Source organism: Manis javanica, chromosome X, assembly GCF_040802235.1.
Source record: "Manis javanica isolate MJ-LG chromosome X, MJ_LKY, whole genome shotgun sequence".
Lineage (NCBI taxonomy): Eukaryota > Metazoa > Chordata > Mammalia > Pholidota > Manidae > Manis > Manis javanica.
This window is the reverse complement of record NC_133174.1, coordinates 112,732,828-112,751,311: the sequence shown is the minus strand read 5'-3', so window position 1 is coordinate 112,751,311 and position 18,484 is coordinate 112,732,828. Positions and strand designations below refer to the sequence as shown.

General features: G+C 51.5%; 1 protein-coding gene across 1 annotated transcript; it reads right to left on the bottom strand.

The window, feature by feature from the left end:
* Window positions 1-1,014: 1,014 nt before the first annotated feature.
* Window positions 1,015-10,585, bottom strand: APLN (apelin). The gene is made up of 3 exons (XM_017641063.3): window positions 10,186-10,585; window positions 4,294-4,465; window positions 1,015-3,612 (listed from the first exon to the last, which is right to left on the bottom strand). Exons 1-2 carry the CDS (start codon window positions 10,250-10,252, stop codon window positions 4,299-4,301), a joined length of 234 nt encoding a protein of 77 aa, XP_017496552.2. The 5' UTR covers window positions 10,253-10,585; the 3' UTR covers window positions 1,015-3,612; window positions 4,294-4,298.
* Window positions 10,586-18,484: the final 7,899 nt, after the last annotated feature.

The following is an 18,484-nucleotide window of genomic DNA, read 5'->3' as shown; positions in this document are numbered from 1 at the left end:
CAGAGGCTAACTTCCGGATGGATTTGAAGCACTGTTGTTTTTCAGGTTCTCTGCTCCCTAGCTCCCCAGCCTCCATTAGCCTTTCTCTGATCCCACCAGTCGACACCATGCCATCTATTTCTATTGCACTTACTGAGAATACCAAACACACTTTGTACTTAAGTCCTCTCTCTAATTAGGGAGTCAGCTATAGTACCATAGAAAGAGTTTGCATTTCAGAATTCCAAGCCCAGATCCTGGATTCACTTACTGGCGAAGAGTCTTTAAGCAAGTCACTTCACCTCTCTGAGCCTGTTTTCTCATTTGGAAAGTAGGGATCATGGTATGTGTCACCCAGTTAAGACGATAAAATGAGTCAATATTTTTTTTGGAGAGCTCTGTAAACTGTTAAAAGGCCACACACTTACGGTTCAGTATTAAGTTGTCCTGCCCTGCCACCTTGGCTTCATGTGAAATTAGAGCTTTGGGGGTGACTAGGGAGATAGCAGACCAATCAGAATAAAGCCAGCCCCCACAAAACTCCTTGCTTAAAACCCGTTACTCTGACGACCACTTTGCCTAAAAGCCAAAGTAGTAATTTTGAAAGAAGGCATTTCGTACCAATTTTCCTAAAAAGCACTTCCAACATAATGTCATATTTTTAAATCACTATGTCACAATCTGTAGCATTTTGTCGATGTTGAGATTGCTTTGTATGCTTGTGGGTAGCTTTTTCTATTTTATCTCCTATTGAGGAGTTTTGTGGCTTTTTAGCAAGTTTATTTGAAGGCCCTTCCCTAACAATGTATACTTCTAGCACTAAATACTTGTCAATTCTGTGGAATTTCCCACCAGATTTATCAAATGCACCTTTTGGATCATCCTGTCTCCCTCTCGCCAGGTTTTACTCTGCATTGTGTATGCCTGTATGCACCTAATGCACCAAATTAGCATGTACCCAAGGCTCCTTTCTGTCCTGCAGGATACTGGCATTTTGACAACTAGCATGAAGAAATGAGACAGATGGGGCAGAACTGTGTTGAACTTGCATTTTATTTTTCCGGCTATCTCATTCATCAAGCAACTCTATTTTGTGAAACATAAAATGATACATATGAAGTAATTACCAAATGTATTTATTGCAGGAAACATAACATTTTTCAAGAAAGGCAAACTGGCTAAAAAGTCCCGGAAGTGTTCAAAAGTAGATAAAATTAGAAGACACCCACCAAGGATACAAAACAACTTTTGGTAGAAATCCACGTTTAACCAGAATGTTCTTAAATAAATTGCTTCTTTAAGATCCTATAAATGACACTGCCAAAAAATTAGGACACCCAGATGCCAAAACACTGAAAAATGGACTGAATTTTATGTGACCCAGTCATCAAGCATTAGAGATTTGTTTTGTGAGTTTGTGGCAAATTGGTTTGGGGCCGTTTGACCTGGAACCCATTTGGGATGCAGACACGCATCTCCCTGCATGTGCAATAGGTGGGCATGGGGACAACCATGGACCTCAGGGGGGGCAATGCCTCTCCTGAACATGACCTCCAAGAGTAAGGGTGAATTGTCAGCTTTTAACTCTTTATTATAAAGACATATTTACACAGAACAATCTTTACAAATACAGTGAACACAATTATGGGAAGGGGACAATTTAATGAAAAGAGCCTTAATATCTTTGTATAAATTAGTATAAGAATCATACACAACCACTTTAAATAATACAGCCCTTTAGCCCACTGCCCTCTTCTGTCCCCCATCCCCCGTTTCCCCCTTCCCCATGGGGCTGGGCAGCTGATGAGGCAGGAGATGCAGAGAGGAGGAGGGAGAGGAAGGCCCAGGCCCTGGTGGGGGCATCAGTGGCAGAATGGGCTTTCTGGACATGGGCCAGCCCCCCACTCTGAGCCTGAGGGTTGTGGCGCCCAGACTGGTGCCCAGGGCAGGTGTTAAAGCAGCAGTAGTATAAGCAATAGCAGCAGGAGGTAAGGGGGAGAGACAGGGAGGCAACATCTGGGGCGCTGTGGGACCCAGAGACCTGACTCTCCCTGCCCCCACACATACACAGGTGGCCATCCAGCTCTTCTCTCCCCTTGTCTTCCTCTTGGGAGTCCTCTGTGAAGGAAGCCTGCTCAGAACTCAACCCCTCCCATGTCTCCTTCCTCCCTTCTTCCCATCTTTCCTCTCTCCTCTCTCTTCCCTGTCTCCATCCATCCTTTCTTTCCTTCCCCACTCCCCCAAGGAAAGGCCACTGGGAAAGAAGGTCCAGTCAACATGAAGGGAAAGTATTGAGTCCAGTTACTTAAGGCCACCTACTGGCCCCTGAGACCCAGTGCTGGGCTGGGTCACCAGTTAGTCATCTCAGAGCCCGAGCTGCCCATGTGGAAATGCCCAGGGTCTGGGAGCACTGCAGGAATGGGGGCTGCTGGCCAGTCGTGGGACTCCTCAGCTCAGGCTGGGGAAGAGACTAGAGGGTGCAGGCCAGGGAGGGTGAGCAGCTCCATCCCCACAGGACCACAGGAGAGTTCACAGCTGCCGCGCCTCTCCCTTCCCTGCCACCCCCAGCCCCAACCCTGGGAAAAGGCACTTACTGTGGTTTAAAAAGACATTATCAGGAGGGAAGAAGACATCATCAAGTGGGAGTTGGGAGACCTCAGTCCTCATTCTGGCTCTGCAGCGACCCCAAGCAGGTCACTGCTCCTCTCCAGGCCTCTGTTTCTGCAGGAGTTTGCAGGAGGCAGAGCTAAGTGATCTCCAAGGTTCCTTTTGGCTCTGATATTCTGTGATTCTTGGCAAAAACCCTCCTCCTGCTTGGCTTTTGCTCCTGGGAAGGTATAAAGTCATCGCTGGCCCAACACCCTCCCCTCCTGAGCTGGAACTTGAACTAGCTGGTGAAGGTGGGAGTTGGGGGAGTGAGTTGGTGGGGGAAGTGCTAAGAGACACAGAAAGGTGAGAGGATGACAAGGTATTCCAGGGCGGCTCTCTTTTGCCTCTTCCTTATCCGGTCAAACATGGGAGGGGAAGAAGCCCCAGCTGCCATTCGTCCCTTTGTCCAGTGCTTCATGCCTCCCTTTGCTGCAGAGCAAGTCCCTGTCTCAGTGTCCCCAAGGCACGCTGTCTGCACACTGATGCCCCGCCCCAGCCCCTCTAACTAGCCTCTCATTACCCATTGCTCAATCCTGCTCTGGAGGCCAGGGGAAGAGGCCAGCTGACACAAAAACCTGGGACCTGCTGGAGCCCATTGGAGAAGGGAATGTTTGCCCCCCAGTCCCCAGGGCATTCCTGAGAAAGGAAGGGCTTAGTCCTGGAAGAGCAAGGTGGGGACTAGAGCAGGTGCAGGGCCAGGGAGAAGAAGGATGGCCTCCTAGTGCTGGGTCTCCATAGGCAGTCTGGGAAGGGTGGGGAAAGGCCAGGAAAAGGGGCTGAATGGATCCTTGGAAGACAAAGGGACTCATCCAAACCAGGGACAAGACCATGCCATTGAGGGAAGTTGGTGGGTGAGAAGAGCCGGGACCATCAGCAGGTAGGACAGGTGCAAGATGAGAGGCACATGAATGCGAGGGCTCCAGAGCAGCAGACCAATCTATGGAGTAGAGGGGGCCGCAGGGGCACTTGGAGGCCCCTTCAGTCCTAAAGAGACAAAAACGACCAGAGAAAAGTCACTGACAAGTCCAAAGGAACCACCCGGAAAAGAAAGGAGACAGACTTCATGCCCCACTCCCCACAACCCTGAACCCAAAGGCCAAGGCCCCTCAGTTGGCGCCATGCTGTCCAGTCCTGTGGGATCCCAGCTGCAGGCCAGGCCTGGGACAGGCTTAGGCTCTAATCTCTGCTGCCGCTTTTGATTTTTCTGTCCTTCCCCCAGCTCTGGGCAACTGTCTTCCTGTCCTCTGTGGGCTACCCGCCAAGGCTCTCTGTTTCCCTCCTCCTCTCTGGTGAGGATCTATACTGCATACCCATTGGCATAATCTGGGGCACCCCTCCCCAACTCATCAAGCCCTCCCCCGCAGGACTTCTATAGCTCTCTGACTGGGCCAGCTGGCGCAACCCCAGTCATCACAGTGGAGGGGAGCCAGCACCCAAATCCTGGGGAGCCAGGAGATTGGTCCTGAGGGTCAAGTCCCTCTCTCGGCCTCGGGTCTCTTCATCTGTGAAATGAAGGTATGAGACAGGTGCTCTGTAAGCCCCTATGTTGTATGTGGTGCTGGGACTGCTTCATGCACATGTCAGGCCAGCAGCAGAGTCACCCAGCCTCCAGGCTATCCCTCCCCTGCCCCTGCCACACTGCCCACTGAGCAGAGGCTCAAGTACCTGCTTCAGAAAGGCATGGGGCCCTTATGGGAGAGGCGTGGCCGCTGGCGGCGGAATTTCCTCCGACCTCCCTGCAAGGGTCCTGGTCCATTCCTCGATCCTCTGGGCTGCACCAGGTGGCGGACATTCCCTTCCTGCATCCCCTTCCCGTCAGAAGGCTGTAGCAGGGGTCCTGCAGGAAGGAGAAAGCGTATTAGCAAGGAAGGCTGAGGCAAATGGGCATGGGGCCACAGACTGCAGGCCCAAGGTGGGGGACAATCTCTCCATGAAGTGGTACTTCCCATAGCTTGTGTTTGTTTTTATCTTCTATCTTAATAAACAATTTGCAATTTTTACACTGTCCTGGGGCAAACAGAATCTGCTACTCATATCTTGCAGTTTATGGAGCTGCCTTTATGTCTGTTTGACACTTCTATCATGTTTCTGGCAGGTACAAACATGTTATTTATTTGTACATCATTGGAGGTGCAATTTGGGGCCTTATGCCTGTACCTGGCTGGGGCACCACGGGCCAAAGCCCTCCATTGCAACCTTGCCGCTGACATGCTTCAAAAACATTTCAATGGAATGAATCCCCCCACAGACACATACCCAACACCCAGATTCAACAGTTATTCCGACCAGAGCCACATGGTCTCTAATTATCCCTTTTCTCTTTTTCGTTGCTGAGGTATTTTAAAACAAATCTGCAACATCATGTCATTCTGCTCCTACTTCCTTTTATATGCCGGGACCCGTTTTGGAGTACTGGAAATCTCATACCTCACCCCCAGACATCTCATCAGTGTTTGGGCATCTCCAGGGCTCACTTGCTCCCCTGGCCTCCTGGGAGTATGGCTGGGGCTTGGCAGGAGCAGGGGTCTGGGACTGTGTGCCTGGTGCTGGGTTCTATTCAGTCTGTGACCAGAGTTCCAGGCCAGTAAGTATCTCATGAATGAATGAGTGAACACGTGAGTGAACGGCTGCCTGAATCAGCAACTGTGTGTAGCAGGAGGGGGTGGGCTGCTCCAGCTGGCGCCTCCCACCACCGCACTATCTCCTCTCACCCGCACCACATCTCCCCTGTGTGTCTGATGTAAATTCTTTCCATTTCAATCCTGGCTCGCTTCTCTTCCACTCTCTGGGGCTCTGCCCTACATCTGTCCACATCTGGCTTACAGTAGAAGCCTCCTGATTAGAGATCAAGCCCTGACAATACACTCCAAGTCATGCTGGGAGTTCTTGGGTGTGATGAGGGAAGAGGCACGTGGGCCAGCTCCCATGGAGGCTGCAGGCCAGCCAAGGGAGGCAAGCTGGCACTCCAGAGACAAGCCTGGCCTCTGGGAGCAGGCAGATGGGGGAGATGAGATGGTTCTGGGCAAGAGATGGACTGGCAGGGTGCTTGTGCAATGCCCAGTACCGGGCTGGCCTGCAGAAATACAGCTTCTGAGCCAGCGATCATGAATCCCAGTCTCTCTCCTACCACACCATCGGATTTGCCTTCAGCTGTATGCCTGTCCCTCAAGCTCCATTTCCATCCATCCAGGAATCCCCACCACTAGCTCACAGTTTCCATACAACCACCTGTTGGCTGCTAGCCCCCCAGTCATACCCCTGGCAGCTCCTCCTTTCTCTCCTCCCTGACTCCAAGTGTCCCCATGCTCTAGTTCCTTCCTTGGCTCCTTGGCTCTTGTGATGACTCCTCCTCCTTCACTTGCACACAATTTCCAGGCGTTTATCCTCTTCTGGGGCCAAAAGCAGGCGGGGTTTGTCCTTCAGGCCCTCCCCGCCCAGGCTTGGTGCGGCTGCTCTCTGTACTCGCCCAGACGAGCCACAGCCACCAGGCACGCATGCCCTCTAGGCCTCCACCCTCCTTCGCTGAGAAATGTCACAGGCCCAGTACTGTTTACCAGCCACACATTTGTGCTTCTGTTCAGGGTGAGATAATGTGTCAGCTCCTCCCCAAAGCCATTACCTACTTAGAATTAAAACACAACTTATATTTGCACTTTGGGACAGTACGCATGGACAGGGGCAAGAAGGTCTCTTTGTCACAGAGCTGCCCTCATGGTGCCATCTGCAAAAGGGCTGGGCCAGGAAGAGGGAAAGCAGGGAAGGACCTTCACTAAGCCCCTGACCCCAGCTGTTTCAGCTGCCTCTCTGTGTGTTGGGGTCTCCTTAAGGCTCTCCCTGCCTACCAAGGGGGAGGGGTGCAGGAATGATGCTGATGAGGAGTCAGTACCAGAGAAACACTCAGGGCAGGAAGACTGTGCTGAGCATGTGGCCAGGCACAGGGGAGGGCCTGAGAGGCCTTGACAGTGTAGGTGAGGTCTTGGTTCTCACATCCATGCCCTCAACTACTAGGGGTGGGGGGCAGTGGCACAGGTTATGGCCCCAGGGGTACTGCAGGCATGGAGAAGAGAGGCACGGTACCCAGATGGGGAGGATATTATTTCCAAATGCTCAGCACCCAGATCTGTGACTGCTGGTGGCAGCCAGGGGGCAGGGCTAGGGGTGAAGGGCCCTAAGTGGTTGGGGGGGGGGGCGGCAAGAAGCAGGATGGGGAACAGGGATGGTGGCTCAGACTCTGGCCAGGGAGACATCCTGACTCCATGTCTGCAGAGAACTACCCTGAGCTGACTCAGCACTCAGCCAGGCCCTGGGCAGCAGCCTCCCAGAAGCCACTGGCATGTTGCATCCCCTTGGGTGGGAGGCTCACTGTCCCCGTTGTAGCTGGAAGTCTGCAGTTCCTCCCACACCCTGATCCTATCAGCCACCTGTTTCCTACTTGAGATTCTGAGTCTGGCTCACCCCAAGATAAGCTGACACCTGAAACCTGGGTTTTATCCTGCCCAAAGGGACATGTAGAGGCTGCTGATTCTCGTCACTGCTGAGGTCCTGGCTGTACAAAAGAACTCCCCCTTAGAAATGAGGGCCATCCTCAGTGCACTTAAATGTCTTCTCCAACTCATTTGCTACTTAAAGGGAGGTTGGGTAATCCCCGACAGAATCTCAGGCTGAGAGGATCTGGAGCCACTGCTCTCTGTTGTGCCATCAGCAATGAAGCTGCAGCATCTCTGCACCGAGACCCACAGTCTGGGGTGAACAGAATTCAATTTTCATGCAACCTGAAATCCAGCCCTGCCAGTATACCAAGAGGTACAGGTGACTTCGGGGACATGCCACCCTCACCAGGGATGACACACCTGTTTTTTTCTCTCACTGCCTATCCTATCTTGTGATTGCTTTAAAAGCCCACATGGGTGCTCTGGTAGAGACCCCGCTGGCTCTGTCCCCAACACTACTCTGGGGTCCTGCAGGTATCTCTAGGATGAGGTGCCCTTCCTTTGTCTGCCCAGCACTCCACCCCAGTGCCCTGAGCTATCTACCTTTGCCAACTTTGCTGCCCTGGGACACATCATGCTCTGGCAGCCTGGCCTTCCACTTCCCTGGCATTGCCCTGTGTTGAGACCTGAGTCAGGTTACAGGCGCGCAGAGTGCTAGGGGTTGGGGAATGGGGAGGGCTCCAGCAGGCCATCCTTGCACTACCACTGTGACAGAGGCAGGCTTTCCCCTGGGGCTGGGGAGGGCGAGGAGGAGAGAAAGAAAGGTGCTCAGACAGAGACCAAGGGACACTTGGCCCTGGCCAGCAGCTCTCAGACTCAGAAGAACAACGTGTATCCCTCATCAGGAGGCGGTGCAGGAGGCTGTGTGTGGTGGGGGTGGGAGGACATTCCAAGTCAGGACAGAGTATGTTGTGTAGGAAGCATCGTTTTCAAGCCTGGAACTTTGACTAAGGACTCTGGCAGGGGAGAGCATGCAAGTCTGGACAAGGGCAAGGTGGTTCTGGGGTCCCTGTTCCTGACCCAGGACACAAGGCAGGAGTAAGACATCTGTACCTGGACACTTGGCTGGTGGCCACCTGCATGGAGGTGACACCGTCCTCAGCTCCAGGAGACGTCATGGGGTGCAGAAGGCAGTGGGAGCCTTGGAAGTTTCCAGGGCTAGGCTTAAACAAAATGTGAAGGCAACGAATTTCCCCAAATCAGGGTGTGAAGATAGATGGCCTAACAAAGAAGGTGAATTAAAGCAGCAAGTGGCAGGGTCTGGGCCAGGCACAGTGTTCCCTGCCCTCGGAACCAGCTCTCCCTTTCCCAGTACTGCCCCAACAGCTGGACCCAAAAACAGTTCTATTGGTCAGCTGGCCAAGAGTCTCCCGCTAGCCTCTGGGGGAGCACCAAGTATGCAGAGTGGGAAGCCTCGGTTTTCTCAGGGACGCCCTTCCTGCACCCACTCTTTCTACCCCGAAGGCACCACCTTGGCTTCTGTGCCAGTGGCAGTGTCCTATGGGTGTCCTGTCTTGCCCACCGCACTGGATGGTAGGCTCCTAGAGGGCAGGCCTTTGCGGTGTCCTTCATCCATAACTTTCCCTCTTTTCCTGCCACCGGCCTCACAAAAGTTTCTGAGGAAAAAGCCTGCTCCCTTTTTACCAAGGAGGGACTCAGCTCTCTGGCCTTAAAGAAGGAGACCACTGGACAGCTAGCCAAGGCAGGTGGTGCCAGACCCAACCAACGTGCCTTCCTCAGCAACCAGGCAGTGCTCCCAGGGCTAGGGCAGTGCCAAAAGGCAAGAGCAGAGAGAGGAGGTAGCCTACAAAGAGAGAGAGGTGGAGCCCTGCCAAGCCCATCGAGGCTCCGGGCTACAGGCCATCCTCCTGCTCTAAAGGGTCTGGAAACCAAGTAGGGTGCTGTGCCCTTCCTCTAGGAAACTTGCTGCCCTGCCCTCTCCTTCCCTCTGCTCCCCCTTCCCTGTGACTCTAGCCCTGGTATTGGCAATAGTCCACCTGGTCTTGGCCTTCCCCTTCTTTGATGCTAGGCAGGCAGCAATGACAGCCAGATCACAGGACTGTGGCAACTGGAGGTGGGAGCTGGCAGCCCCAGGAGACATTGACACACAGGGGACAGTCAGCCTGTACTGGGGCTGCTGAGGCATGGGTGAGGACCAGGCTTGGGGGGAGCGGGGGTAAGGGAGCACCAGTGCCAAATATGCCAGGTTGGGGCTGTGGTGCAGGTGGGGGCAATGGGGCTCCCCCTCCCTATGCTGCACCTCGGTAGGTGTCAGTTAGGCACTGTTTCCTGGTTTGGTGCCTGGAGACTGGGGGACTAAGATGAAGCGAGCCCATGCTTGGGGCAGGGGGGAGGCAGGAGCCAGGATAACAAAGAACCAGAACCGAGTCCCTAGGGTGGATTGGAGTCTGGGGGTGGGCCTCCTGTGGGAGCCGGACAGCAGAGCAGACAGGACCTTGGGTAAGGGAGGAGAAGACCAGCCTGGCCCGGCCCTGCCTGGCTCAGCCTGGGGGAGGCTGCCTCTGCTCACAGGCAGGCTGAGAGGAGCAACAGCTGGGCTCCACGCTGCCGCCTCCGCCTCCCGCTACTGCCTATGCAACAAGTGTCACGTCTGCATCTTGGCACATCATCCTCAGTGGCCCGCGCCCTGAGACCGCCAGCGGCCCCTAACCTCCAGGAGCCAGAAACATTTCAACGCGGGTGCCCAGTCCACTGGCTCAGGTCAGGTCCCTCCACTGATCCACGGGGAACGGGACCTGTCCCCTCCCCCCGCCCTCCACCACGTGGGGCGCGGGACCCGGGGAGCACGCCTGCGGCCCCGAGCGGCTAGGCACCGGGCGGGTGATGCGCGAGGCCAAGCAGAGCCCCCGGAGGAAGCGGGCCCCGCGGCCGGCCAGCCCCTGGCCCGGGGCACCCTCTCAGCCGGCGGCCTGGCGCGTGGCTGCTCTGCACGGCTCGCGCCCGGCCCCCGGGAGGCGGAGAGAGCGCGGGTGGGGGCGGAGGGAAGGGAGTGCGTCGGCTGCAGCCGGCAGAGCGGCAAGGGGAGCGCGGGCGGGCGGGCACTCACCTCCACACACCGCCGTCAGGGACAGCCAGAGCAGCAGCAGCGCCTGCACGCACAGCCGCAGATTCATGCTGCTCTCGGGCTGCGGCCGCCGCGGCCCTGGCAGGGGGCGGGGAGGCCGGGTGCCCGGAGGCGAGCGAAGGCGCGAGAGCCGCGGAGCGTGCGGGCGGGCGCGGAGCTCGCGTGATTCCCGGGCCCGCAGGCTGGCCGGCCGCCGCGCTCGCTCGCCGCCTGCTCTCCTGCAGCCTCCCTCTCTGCGGCGAGGCAGCGCTGCCAAGCTGGCCTCGGTGGGAGGCTCCGGGGTTGTGGGGGGGGGGGGGGCCGGCGAGCTCTTTCCAAGAGGCTGGCTGCTCGGCCGCTGTTCCTATTGCCCGTGGCCCCGGCTGCCAGCGAGAATGCTCCCCGCTCACTCCAGGGGCTGCATTTTGTAGCTCACGGCTTGGCCGCGAGCCCACTTGGTCATGTGGTCATCGGGAGGGCTGGAGGGGGGGCCAGGAAGAGGGAGAGGGAGCGAGCCTCCCGCACCGCCCCCCTCCCGGCACGCACCCGGCAGCCCCAGCCAGGGCGCGAGAGGGAACCTCGAGGTGGCCCCACAACAAAGGCTGCGCGGCAGCTCTGACAGCCCACAGCCACTCCCCGGACAATGCCCGCTTGGCCAGGGGCCAGAGGGTTTTGGGACCTGAAGGATTTCAAACACAGGAAGCATTTGGGGCAGTGGAGAGGGACACTTAACCCTTTCTCACATCGCTTCCTTAACAGCTGTCAAGGAACCTGGGTGCTCCGGGAAGAACCTGGCCCAGGCTGGCCTCACTACCCCCGTCTTTGCCCCCAAACTCTTACCCATTGTTTCTTCCTCTGCCACTCTCCAGCAGCACGGGCTTGGCCAAGACTCCCACCCGTGGCCCTCCTTTTCTCTGCATCTTCAGTTAGGTTTGTATTGGGGATGATCTCCGAAGCTTGTGACCAAGACTGCTCAATTGCCCAGTGCCCCCGGGAGTCATCTCCACCTGGAAAGCCCCAGCCCTCCCCATCCTGCCCCTTAGTTCTTCGTTCTTGCAGCAACACCTCAAATCTTATCTCATCCAGAAGCTTGCCAGGATAGCAGTAATCCAGGAGGGGCTGCCCCTCGCTGTTGGGACAAGCAGGAGCCCCTGTGGCGTCCTCTCTCTTGTTTGTCCCCATCATCATGAGGAGGGCGGTTTACCCAACTCCAAACAGTCTAGGCTCGATTCACTTTGCACGTACTTGGGATTCCCCTTTGAAAGTGGGTCCTGAAGTTTGCTTTCCCAGACCATGGGGGCAGCTCCTATATCCTGGGAGTTCCCAAAGGAAGGGATTGCCTCTTTCATCAGGCTGGGAACCCTGTAAGTTAAGACCTTGTCTTCTCATCCTTTTGCATCTCTCCGAAGTCCCCAATATCAGACTTTGCACATAGGTGGCACTCAACACATATTAAAAGACTAAATGGTAAGGTGTTTCCACATTTCAGCCAGCCAGGCAGTTTGCTTGAAGTACAAGTCCAGATTTACACAAAAAATACATTGGACAGTGTGTATGTGTGCCATAAAAGATGTGAGAGATGGTATATTTAAAATACTTCAGAAATGTTAAAACAACCCAGTACATACACAAGTATTATCAGTCTTCCTCCACCAAAATTTTCAGCTCCACAGGAGAAGCATGTCTGCTTTGTTCACAGCTCTATCCCCAGACCTAGAACAGTGTGTAGGACATGGCTGGTGTTCAACATATAATTTTGAATATATAAATGAACTTTTCAAAACATCTCTATTGCCAAAATCAAGGTCATGGGAAGGGAATAAAATAGGGTTCTTGTTAGGAGTCTGTGGCCCCATTAGCCACAGTCCAGTAGGAAAAAGGCAGCGACATGGGAAGCAGAGCGCCTCTCTTCATCTGTGAGGCCCTGGCTGTGAGCAGTGGGCATTCATAATACGAGATTATTTCCCCTGTGCTGTCCTCCTGAAAAGTCTTCCAACCAAAAGGAAAATCACCTGGCCTCTAGTCTCCTCCCTCATCTGCTGCAGGGCCTTGCTGTCCACACCTAAATTTACTGGGTCTCTTGGGAAGAATCATCTCCATCCTCCCCTCTTCAGGGTTGTTATGGGATTAAATGAGATTTAATCATGACACTGTGCAAATGGGGAATAAACTCCTGTAGGGTCATTTTTTAGGAACTGTTGTGCTCCAACCCTTGACTGAGCATGCCCGTGCACCCCCAAAATGAGTGTTCCCCATAACTAGGTTAATAGAAGCATTCAGATTTAATTGTACCTTTACTGGGGTGTTTATGGGCTATTTGCTAAGTGCTTAGATCTGGGCTTTCCAATACAGTAGATACAACCAACAATTAAAATAAAGTGAAAATGCACCTTCCCAGTTGCACTGGCCACATTTCAGTTGCTTAGTAGCCACCTATGGCTACTGGCTACTGGAACATAGCGGCTACTGTATTGAACAACACAGAATAGAACCTTTTAATCATTGCAGAAAGTTCTATTGGACAGCGCTGGGATAGAACATCTGATTCATTCTTCCTCTTTCTATAATCCTTTTTCCCTCCTTACCTAGTCTTCAAAATGCACGGAGGTAAAAAAATAATAAAAGCAAACCAATAGTGTTCAAGACAAGCAACACTCTGTAAATAGAAGGCATGCATTTAAAGCAAGATTGAAGGAGCTGAACGTGTGGGAGAATCATGTTTTGATCTAATCGTTCTCTCCATTTAACCAAATTGCATCCATTTTCCAGTCCCAGATACAAAATCTCATCTTCTTCCTTTCTCAGACCACTCTTGCCCCTGGTGCTGCCCTCTTCTTAGCAGCTATGGCTGCGCCTTGCATTGGCAACTACTCTGGCAATGCTTTGGGAGCACTTCTGTATCTGCATGCTGTGCACTGTGGGCCTGCGGAGAGGGTCCAGTGTACCTGTGTGCCCATTCTTGAATTGAGAGCCATGAAGCAAGGAATGGAACTCCAATTGGTAACTCCGAACTGCCACCACACCCCACACAAGGGCTTCCATATATCTCAATATCATATTCAAATGACCAATTTTCATATCTGTCTCCACCCACCAGAATGATAGCTCCTAGCACAGTGCCTGGTACATAGCTGGCACTCAGAAACTGCTTGTTGAAGAAATAAATGTTAGCATAACTCTGTGCTGTCTTTTGTTCAGAACGATGATGCTATTGAGTTCATAGCAGCAGAATAAATGTTTTAAGGTATTTCTTCAGGAGTGGGGAGGAGGTGCATTAAAGCACCCCCACTCTCCTGCCCCAAGGCAGCAAGTAGCTATGAAGTGCATTGTTGCACATGAGGCTCAGGCTTGTGGTCAGGGCCAAGACCGAATTTCTGATCAAGGTCAGGGGCAATCCTGGAGGCAAGGGTAGGATTCAGTGTATTGTTGGGGACAGAGATGATATGGCTGACCTATGTGAAGCCAGCATGTGACTTGTCCCTCTCAGCACTACACACAAGCTGTTCAGTTCTGCTTGGTGTGCTGTGTCCTCACCACCAGGTAATGCTGCTTAGTTGACTCACCCAGCTCTCTGTCTTCTGGGTTTGAGTGAGCAGAGTAGTGTATTACAGAGAACTCAGCTTTTGAATTTCAAATAACTGAATTCAATTTCTGTTCTTCAATCTCATTCATTTGCTGTGTGACCTCTCCAAGCCTCAGTTTCTTCAGCTGTTGAATGAGGATAGTAAGAGTACCTACCTTATTATGGTTGGGAGATTCAATGAGATAATGCATGTAAAGTACTTAGCACCATCCCCAGCACACAGTAGTTGCTCATTCAATGTGAGTGTGCTCCTCTTTCTGACATGTCCCCCCTCACCAACCTTTGGGCTCTGGCCTCTGGCCTCTTGGAACTGATCAAGAAGGAAAGGCTCTTTCTTTCCCTGCTCCATCCACACCCATCTTCTTAGTAGCCGTCAAAACTGCTCGCTGTCTTATTCCTTAAAAGCACCAATCTCTGCTGCAGCTAATACAGTGAGTGCCCTTGATCCAGGGAGTTCATGTGTGATAGTAGTTTGAGGTTTTGCCTCCAAGGTATGGTATTCATTTATCAGTGGCCTTTGGGAGACAATGTCCTACCCCAAGGTAATACCACACTCCATCCTTTCATACAACGAGACACTTTAGTGACTTTTTCATTTAGTTGCTCTATGTGGGGCACCATGCTTCAAAGTCAACTAAAAAATTCAGGATTCCCTCTGGCAACTCACAACCTAACTTTCAACCTGCAGGTCCAGCCATGAAGCCCCAGAAGGCAATCCTGCTGCAGCCTGGTCCTCTCTCCCTGTGCCCACAGACGATGAGCATGATGATATAACTAAAATGTATTCAGCATGTGCTACGTGTCAAGCACAGTTCTGAATGCTTTACATGTATTAACTCAATTCTCACACCTATGGAACAGTCCCCTGTCATCCCCATTTTGCCGATGAGGCAACCGAGGCTGACAGAAGTTAAGTAATTTTCCCAGGCCTGCCTAACCTCAAAACCCACACTCTTCCCTCACTGAGCTTCAAGAAGCAAATTCCCACTTCTCTGGGCCCCTATATCACTTTATTTGCATGTCCTACACCTAATGCATACTGTCTTGAATCAAATTAGGAAGCAGTAGAGCATAGTGGTTAAGTACATGGGTTCAAGAATAAAGCTGCTCTATCACTTATTAAATAGGTAACTTTGGGCATATCATTTGCCCTTTCTGAGCCTTAGGTTCCTCTTCTGATGAAAGGGCTAGTACCTAGCTCCTGGGTTATTGGAAGGATTCAATACCTGTAAAACACTTGGTACAATGCTTGATTCTCCTAATAAGGCAAGACTTGTATAAATGTTATAGTTTCTCATAGATATTTCTTTATATATCTTACCAATGCTATGAGATTGTAAGACTACGTCTTTTTCATTTTTGTGTTCTCACCAGCAGTGCTGATACCCAAAGCAAATAATAAATGTTCGTTGAATACAGGAAGGACCTATATATGGTCATATTAATAATTACTGTGGGTATGATATGTATCAAGTGTCCATATTTGTATACTTTAATTTGGCGAAATCATCACGACTTGTGCAACAGATTCTTAAATGGGCGAATACCAAGTTCGCAGAAAAAAACAAAAAGACTTGAACTCCCTCGGCCCCCAGTTGTGTAGTAGTTGTTGTTACTGGAGTAAGGTAAAAAAGGCAGTGGATAGCGAATATCCGGAGGAAAATGAGTCTGGCCAATAATTGGAGAAATTTCAGAAGAAAGAGAGAGCCCCAACCCCTCATTATGCAGATGGAGAAACTGAGGCCCAAAAGGAATAGTGTCTTGCCCAAGGTCACACAGAAAGCTGGTGGCAAGAAGGAAGGAAGGGAGGGAGGGAGGGAGGGAGGGAGGGAAGCTGGTGGCAGAGTCAGAGCTGTGATCTAGGTCTCAGTAGCTCCTGCTCCTATTTGTCCCTCCCTGCCTTCCAGCACAGAGCTCTCACTCACTGGCTGCCCAGAGCCCCAGCTGGCTGTGAAGGCTTCCAAACAGCTGCAGTTAGGCACAGGGCCTCATTCCACAATCCTGCCCTTTCGAAGTACCTCATAATAATGAGTCTTCTCAGTACCCCTCATGCAACTTACTCCCTAAGACATAAGCCAAGTTCAGTAGCAGCCATATTGGTAAAAAGTATTTAAGAAGAGCCTCAAAGCATCCCTGTCTCTAGAGCTACTTTACAGGAATTTGAAAAACAGCAGAAGAGGCCAACTGCTAGTTGAAGCCTCACTAACTAGCTTCATGACAAATGATCTTTGCTTGGTTAAGCACCAGCAAAGAATATGAATTTTCACTGCCTTGTTTATAAGTATTTGTCTTTCTAATTCTATCAGCTGGAGCTGAGCTTTCTACCTCATCTATATGCAACCACAGCAGCCAACACAATGCTTGCCATACAGTAGATGCTTGAGACATATTCAGCGATTAACTTTTGCATTTGGGGGTGAAACAATTTTAATCAGAGAGCATGATGTTAATTATGGGGAACCTAGCCTGGAACTTAGTCTGAATCAAAATAACCCTAATGACCTTTTGGAGGAAAACAACCTGGTTGTTGGGATTTGTTGAACTTTAAAAGGGTTTCTTCTTCATCCAGCTAGCTGCATGATTCACCCCTCTCCTTAGTGTCCAATGCCTCCTAATCCTAATCACCCACTGGATCTTAACCCTGGCCATAGCCAAAGATCCTGCTGGTCACACCAGTCCTTGCCTCAGACACAGAGTCCAATACTAACCATTATGAAGTCTCACTTCTGCAAACTTAGAGAAGTAGCCATTTTGCAGCATAACAGTACCAGCCCTGTTCATGTCCCTGCCTTTAACACTATATCTCAGTCCCACTGTATGCCAAATCCTCCCACAGGGCTGCAAATGTCCTGGAAATGCTCATTCCACTTCTATGTTTCTTATAACTTCTCTGCAAACTGCATACATTCTCAGGTTCTCTTAAATATTGAAGAGACATCAGAGGTTCCCTCACAGATACACCTCATTTCACACAATAATCATGTTCCTGAAAAAATATTACGGCAAAGAAATTAAGGTAATTGGCCATATTTCCAGTGTCTGCTGTTCCCTAGTGGGATAGGTCCTGAGACGTCCTCCAAGAAGGTGAAGAACTGATCATCCACCCTGCTCTCGTCCAGTCCCCACAGAGTTGCCCCTTTTTGCTTGCATCCTGTCCGATGCCTTCTGATCCTTTGGCCTCTCCCAGAACCATGCAGGTCCCTGTTCCTCCTGCTGGTCTCTCAGAGCAGTTTCACTTCCTCTGCACATCCTCTATGACGTCTCCCAGGAGCCTCCATCCTTCCTCTCCTCTAGGGTCTATAATTACTCTGGGCCCCCAGGGGAGGCCTGCGAATTCCTTCCGCAGGCAGCAAGGCCCTGTGAGTGGCCTAGGCTAGCCACTCCCGAAGGAGCAGGTTTATCTCCAAGGTCCAGTAGGCCATTGAACCTCTCTTCCTCTTGCTTTGCAGGCTTATCTTATCTGCACTTACATCGGTGGGGTGTTATGTGATCTCAACTTGGGCACCTTTATGTGCTGAGCCAGAGTAGAGACTGTTGGGGATGAGGTGCACAGTCTCTAACGAGTTTGGGTATGGGCTTAGAGCACTGAGATAATGAGGTCAAAGTCAGACGGAACATCTGGGTCAGTTTGGCTCCATGCCAAATCCAAGTTTTACCCCTAAAGTGATCAGAGATTGGCACCAATCATGACATGGGTCCTAACGGTGCACACAGGCTGAGATCTTGGCTTCTCACCTCTTCATCTTTCGTGCATTTCCTGAACACATAAAGAGAGAGTCCAATAATGTACTAACTTTAAAAAGGTAACACTTTTGAAAAAAGAAAAAGAAAAGTAGGTATTTTACAGCAAGATCCCATGTATTTGTTTCCCAAAGCTGCTGTAACAAATTACCACATACTTGGTGGCTTAAAAAAAGAGAAATTTACTCCCTCTCAGTTCCGGAGGCCAGAGCCTAAAATCAAGAGGGCTTGAGGGGAGAATCTTTCCTCACCTGTTCAGCTTCTGACGGCTCCAGGCGCTTGTTGGGGCTTGCGTCATTTTCATGTGACCTTCTCCTCTCCTGCCGGTGATCTCCCTCTGCCTCTCTCTTATGAGGATACTTGTCATTGGATTTAGGGCCTACCTAGATAATCCAGAATGATCTTATCTTGAGATCCTTAACTTAGTTACATCTGCACAGACCTTTTTCTAAACAAAGTTACATTCACACGTTCCAGGAGTTAAGACATGGATATAGCTTTAGGGGATCATCATTCAACTCACTACACCCCACCACCTCCATTCACATCCCTGGCATTCTGGAATTAAAAGAGCATGAACTTTCTGTCAATTTTACCTCCAAATGTGTCTCGAATCTGTACACCTCTCTAGGTTTCTGCTGCCCCATTCTCATTCAAGCCCTGTTGTTCCTCACTCATCATTCTCCACAGCAACCAGAATAGTCATGCTAGTCTCACTCTGCTTGAACACCTTCTGTGGCTCCCCATTGGTCTGAGGATCAAGGTCCAACTCTTGGCTCTGATCTGCAAGACCCTGCATCGTCTAGCCCCTGCCCACCTTACCAGCCTCCTCTCTCACCCTCTTTCTGTCTTGTAATGCCATGTCCCTTGCTGTCACAATGCCTTCACAATACTCTGCCCTCTTCCTGGAAAACTCTACCCCACCCCATCTTCTCCTGGAAAACCCCCATCACCCATAGCTCGGCTCTAAGGTAAAAT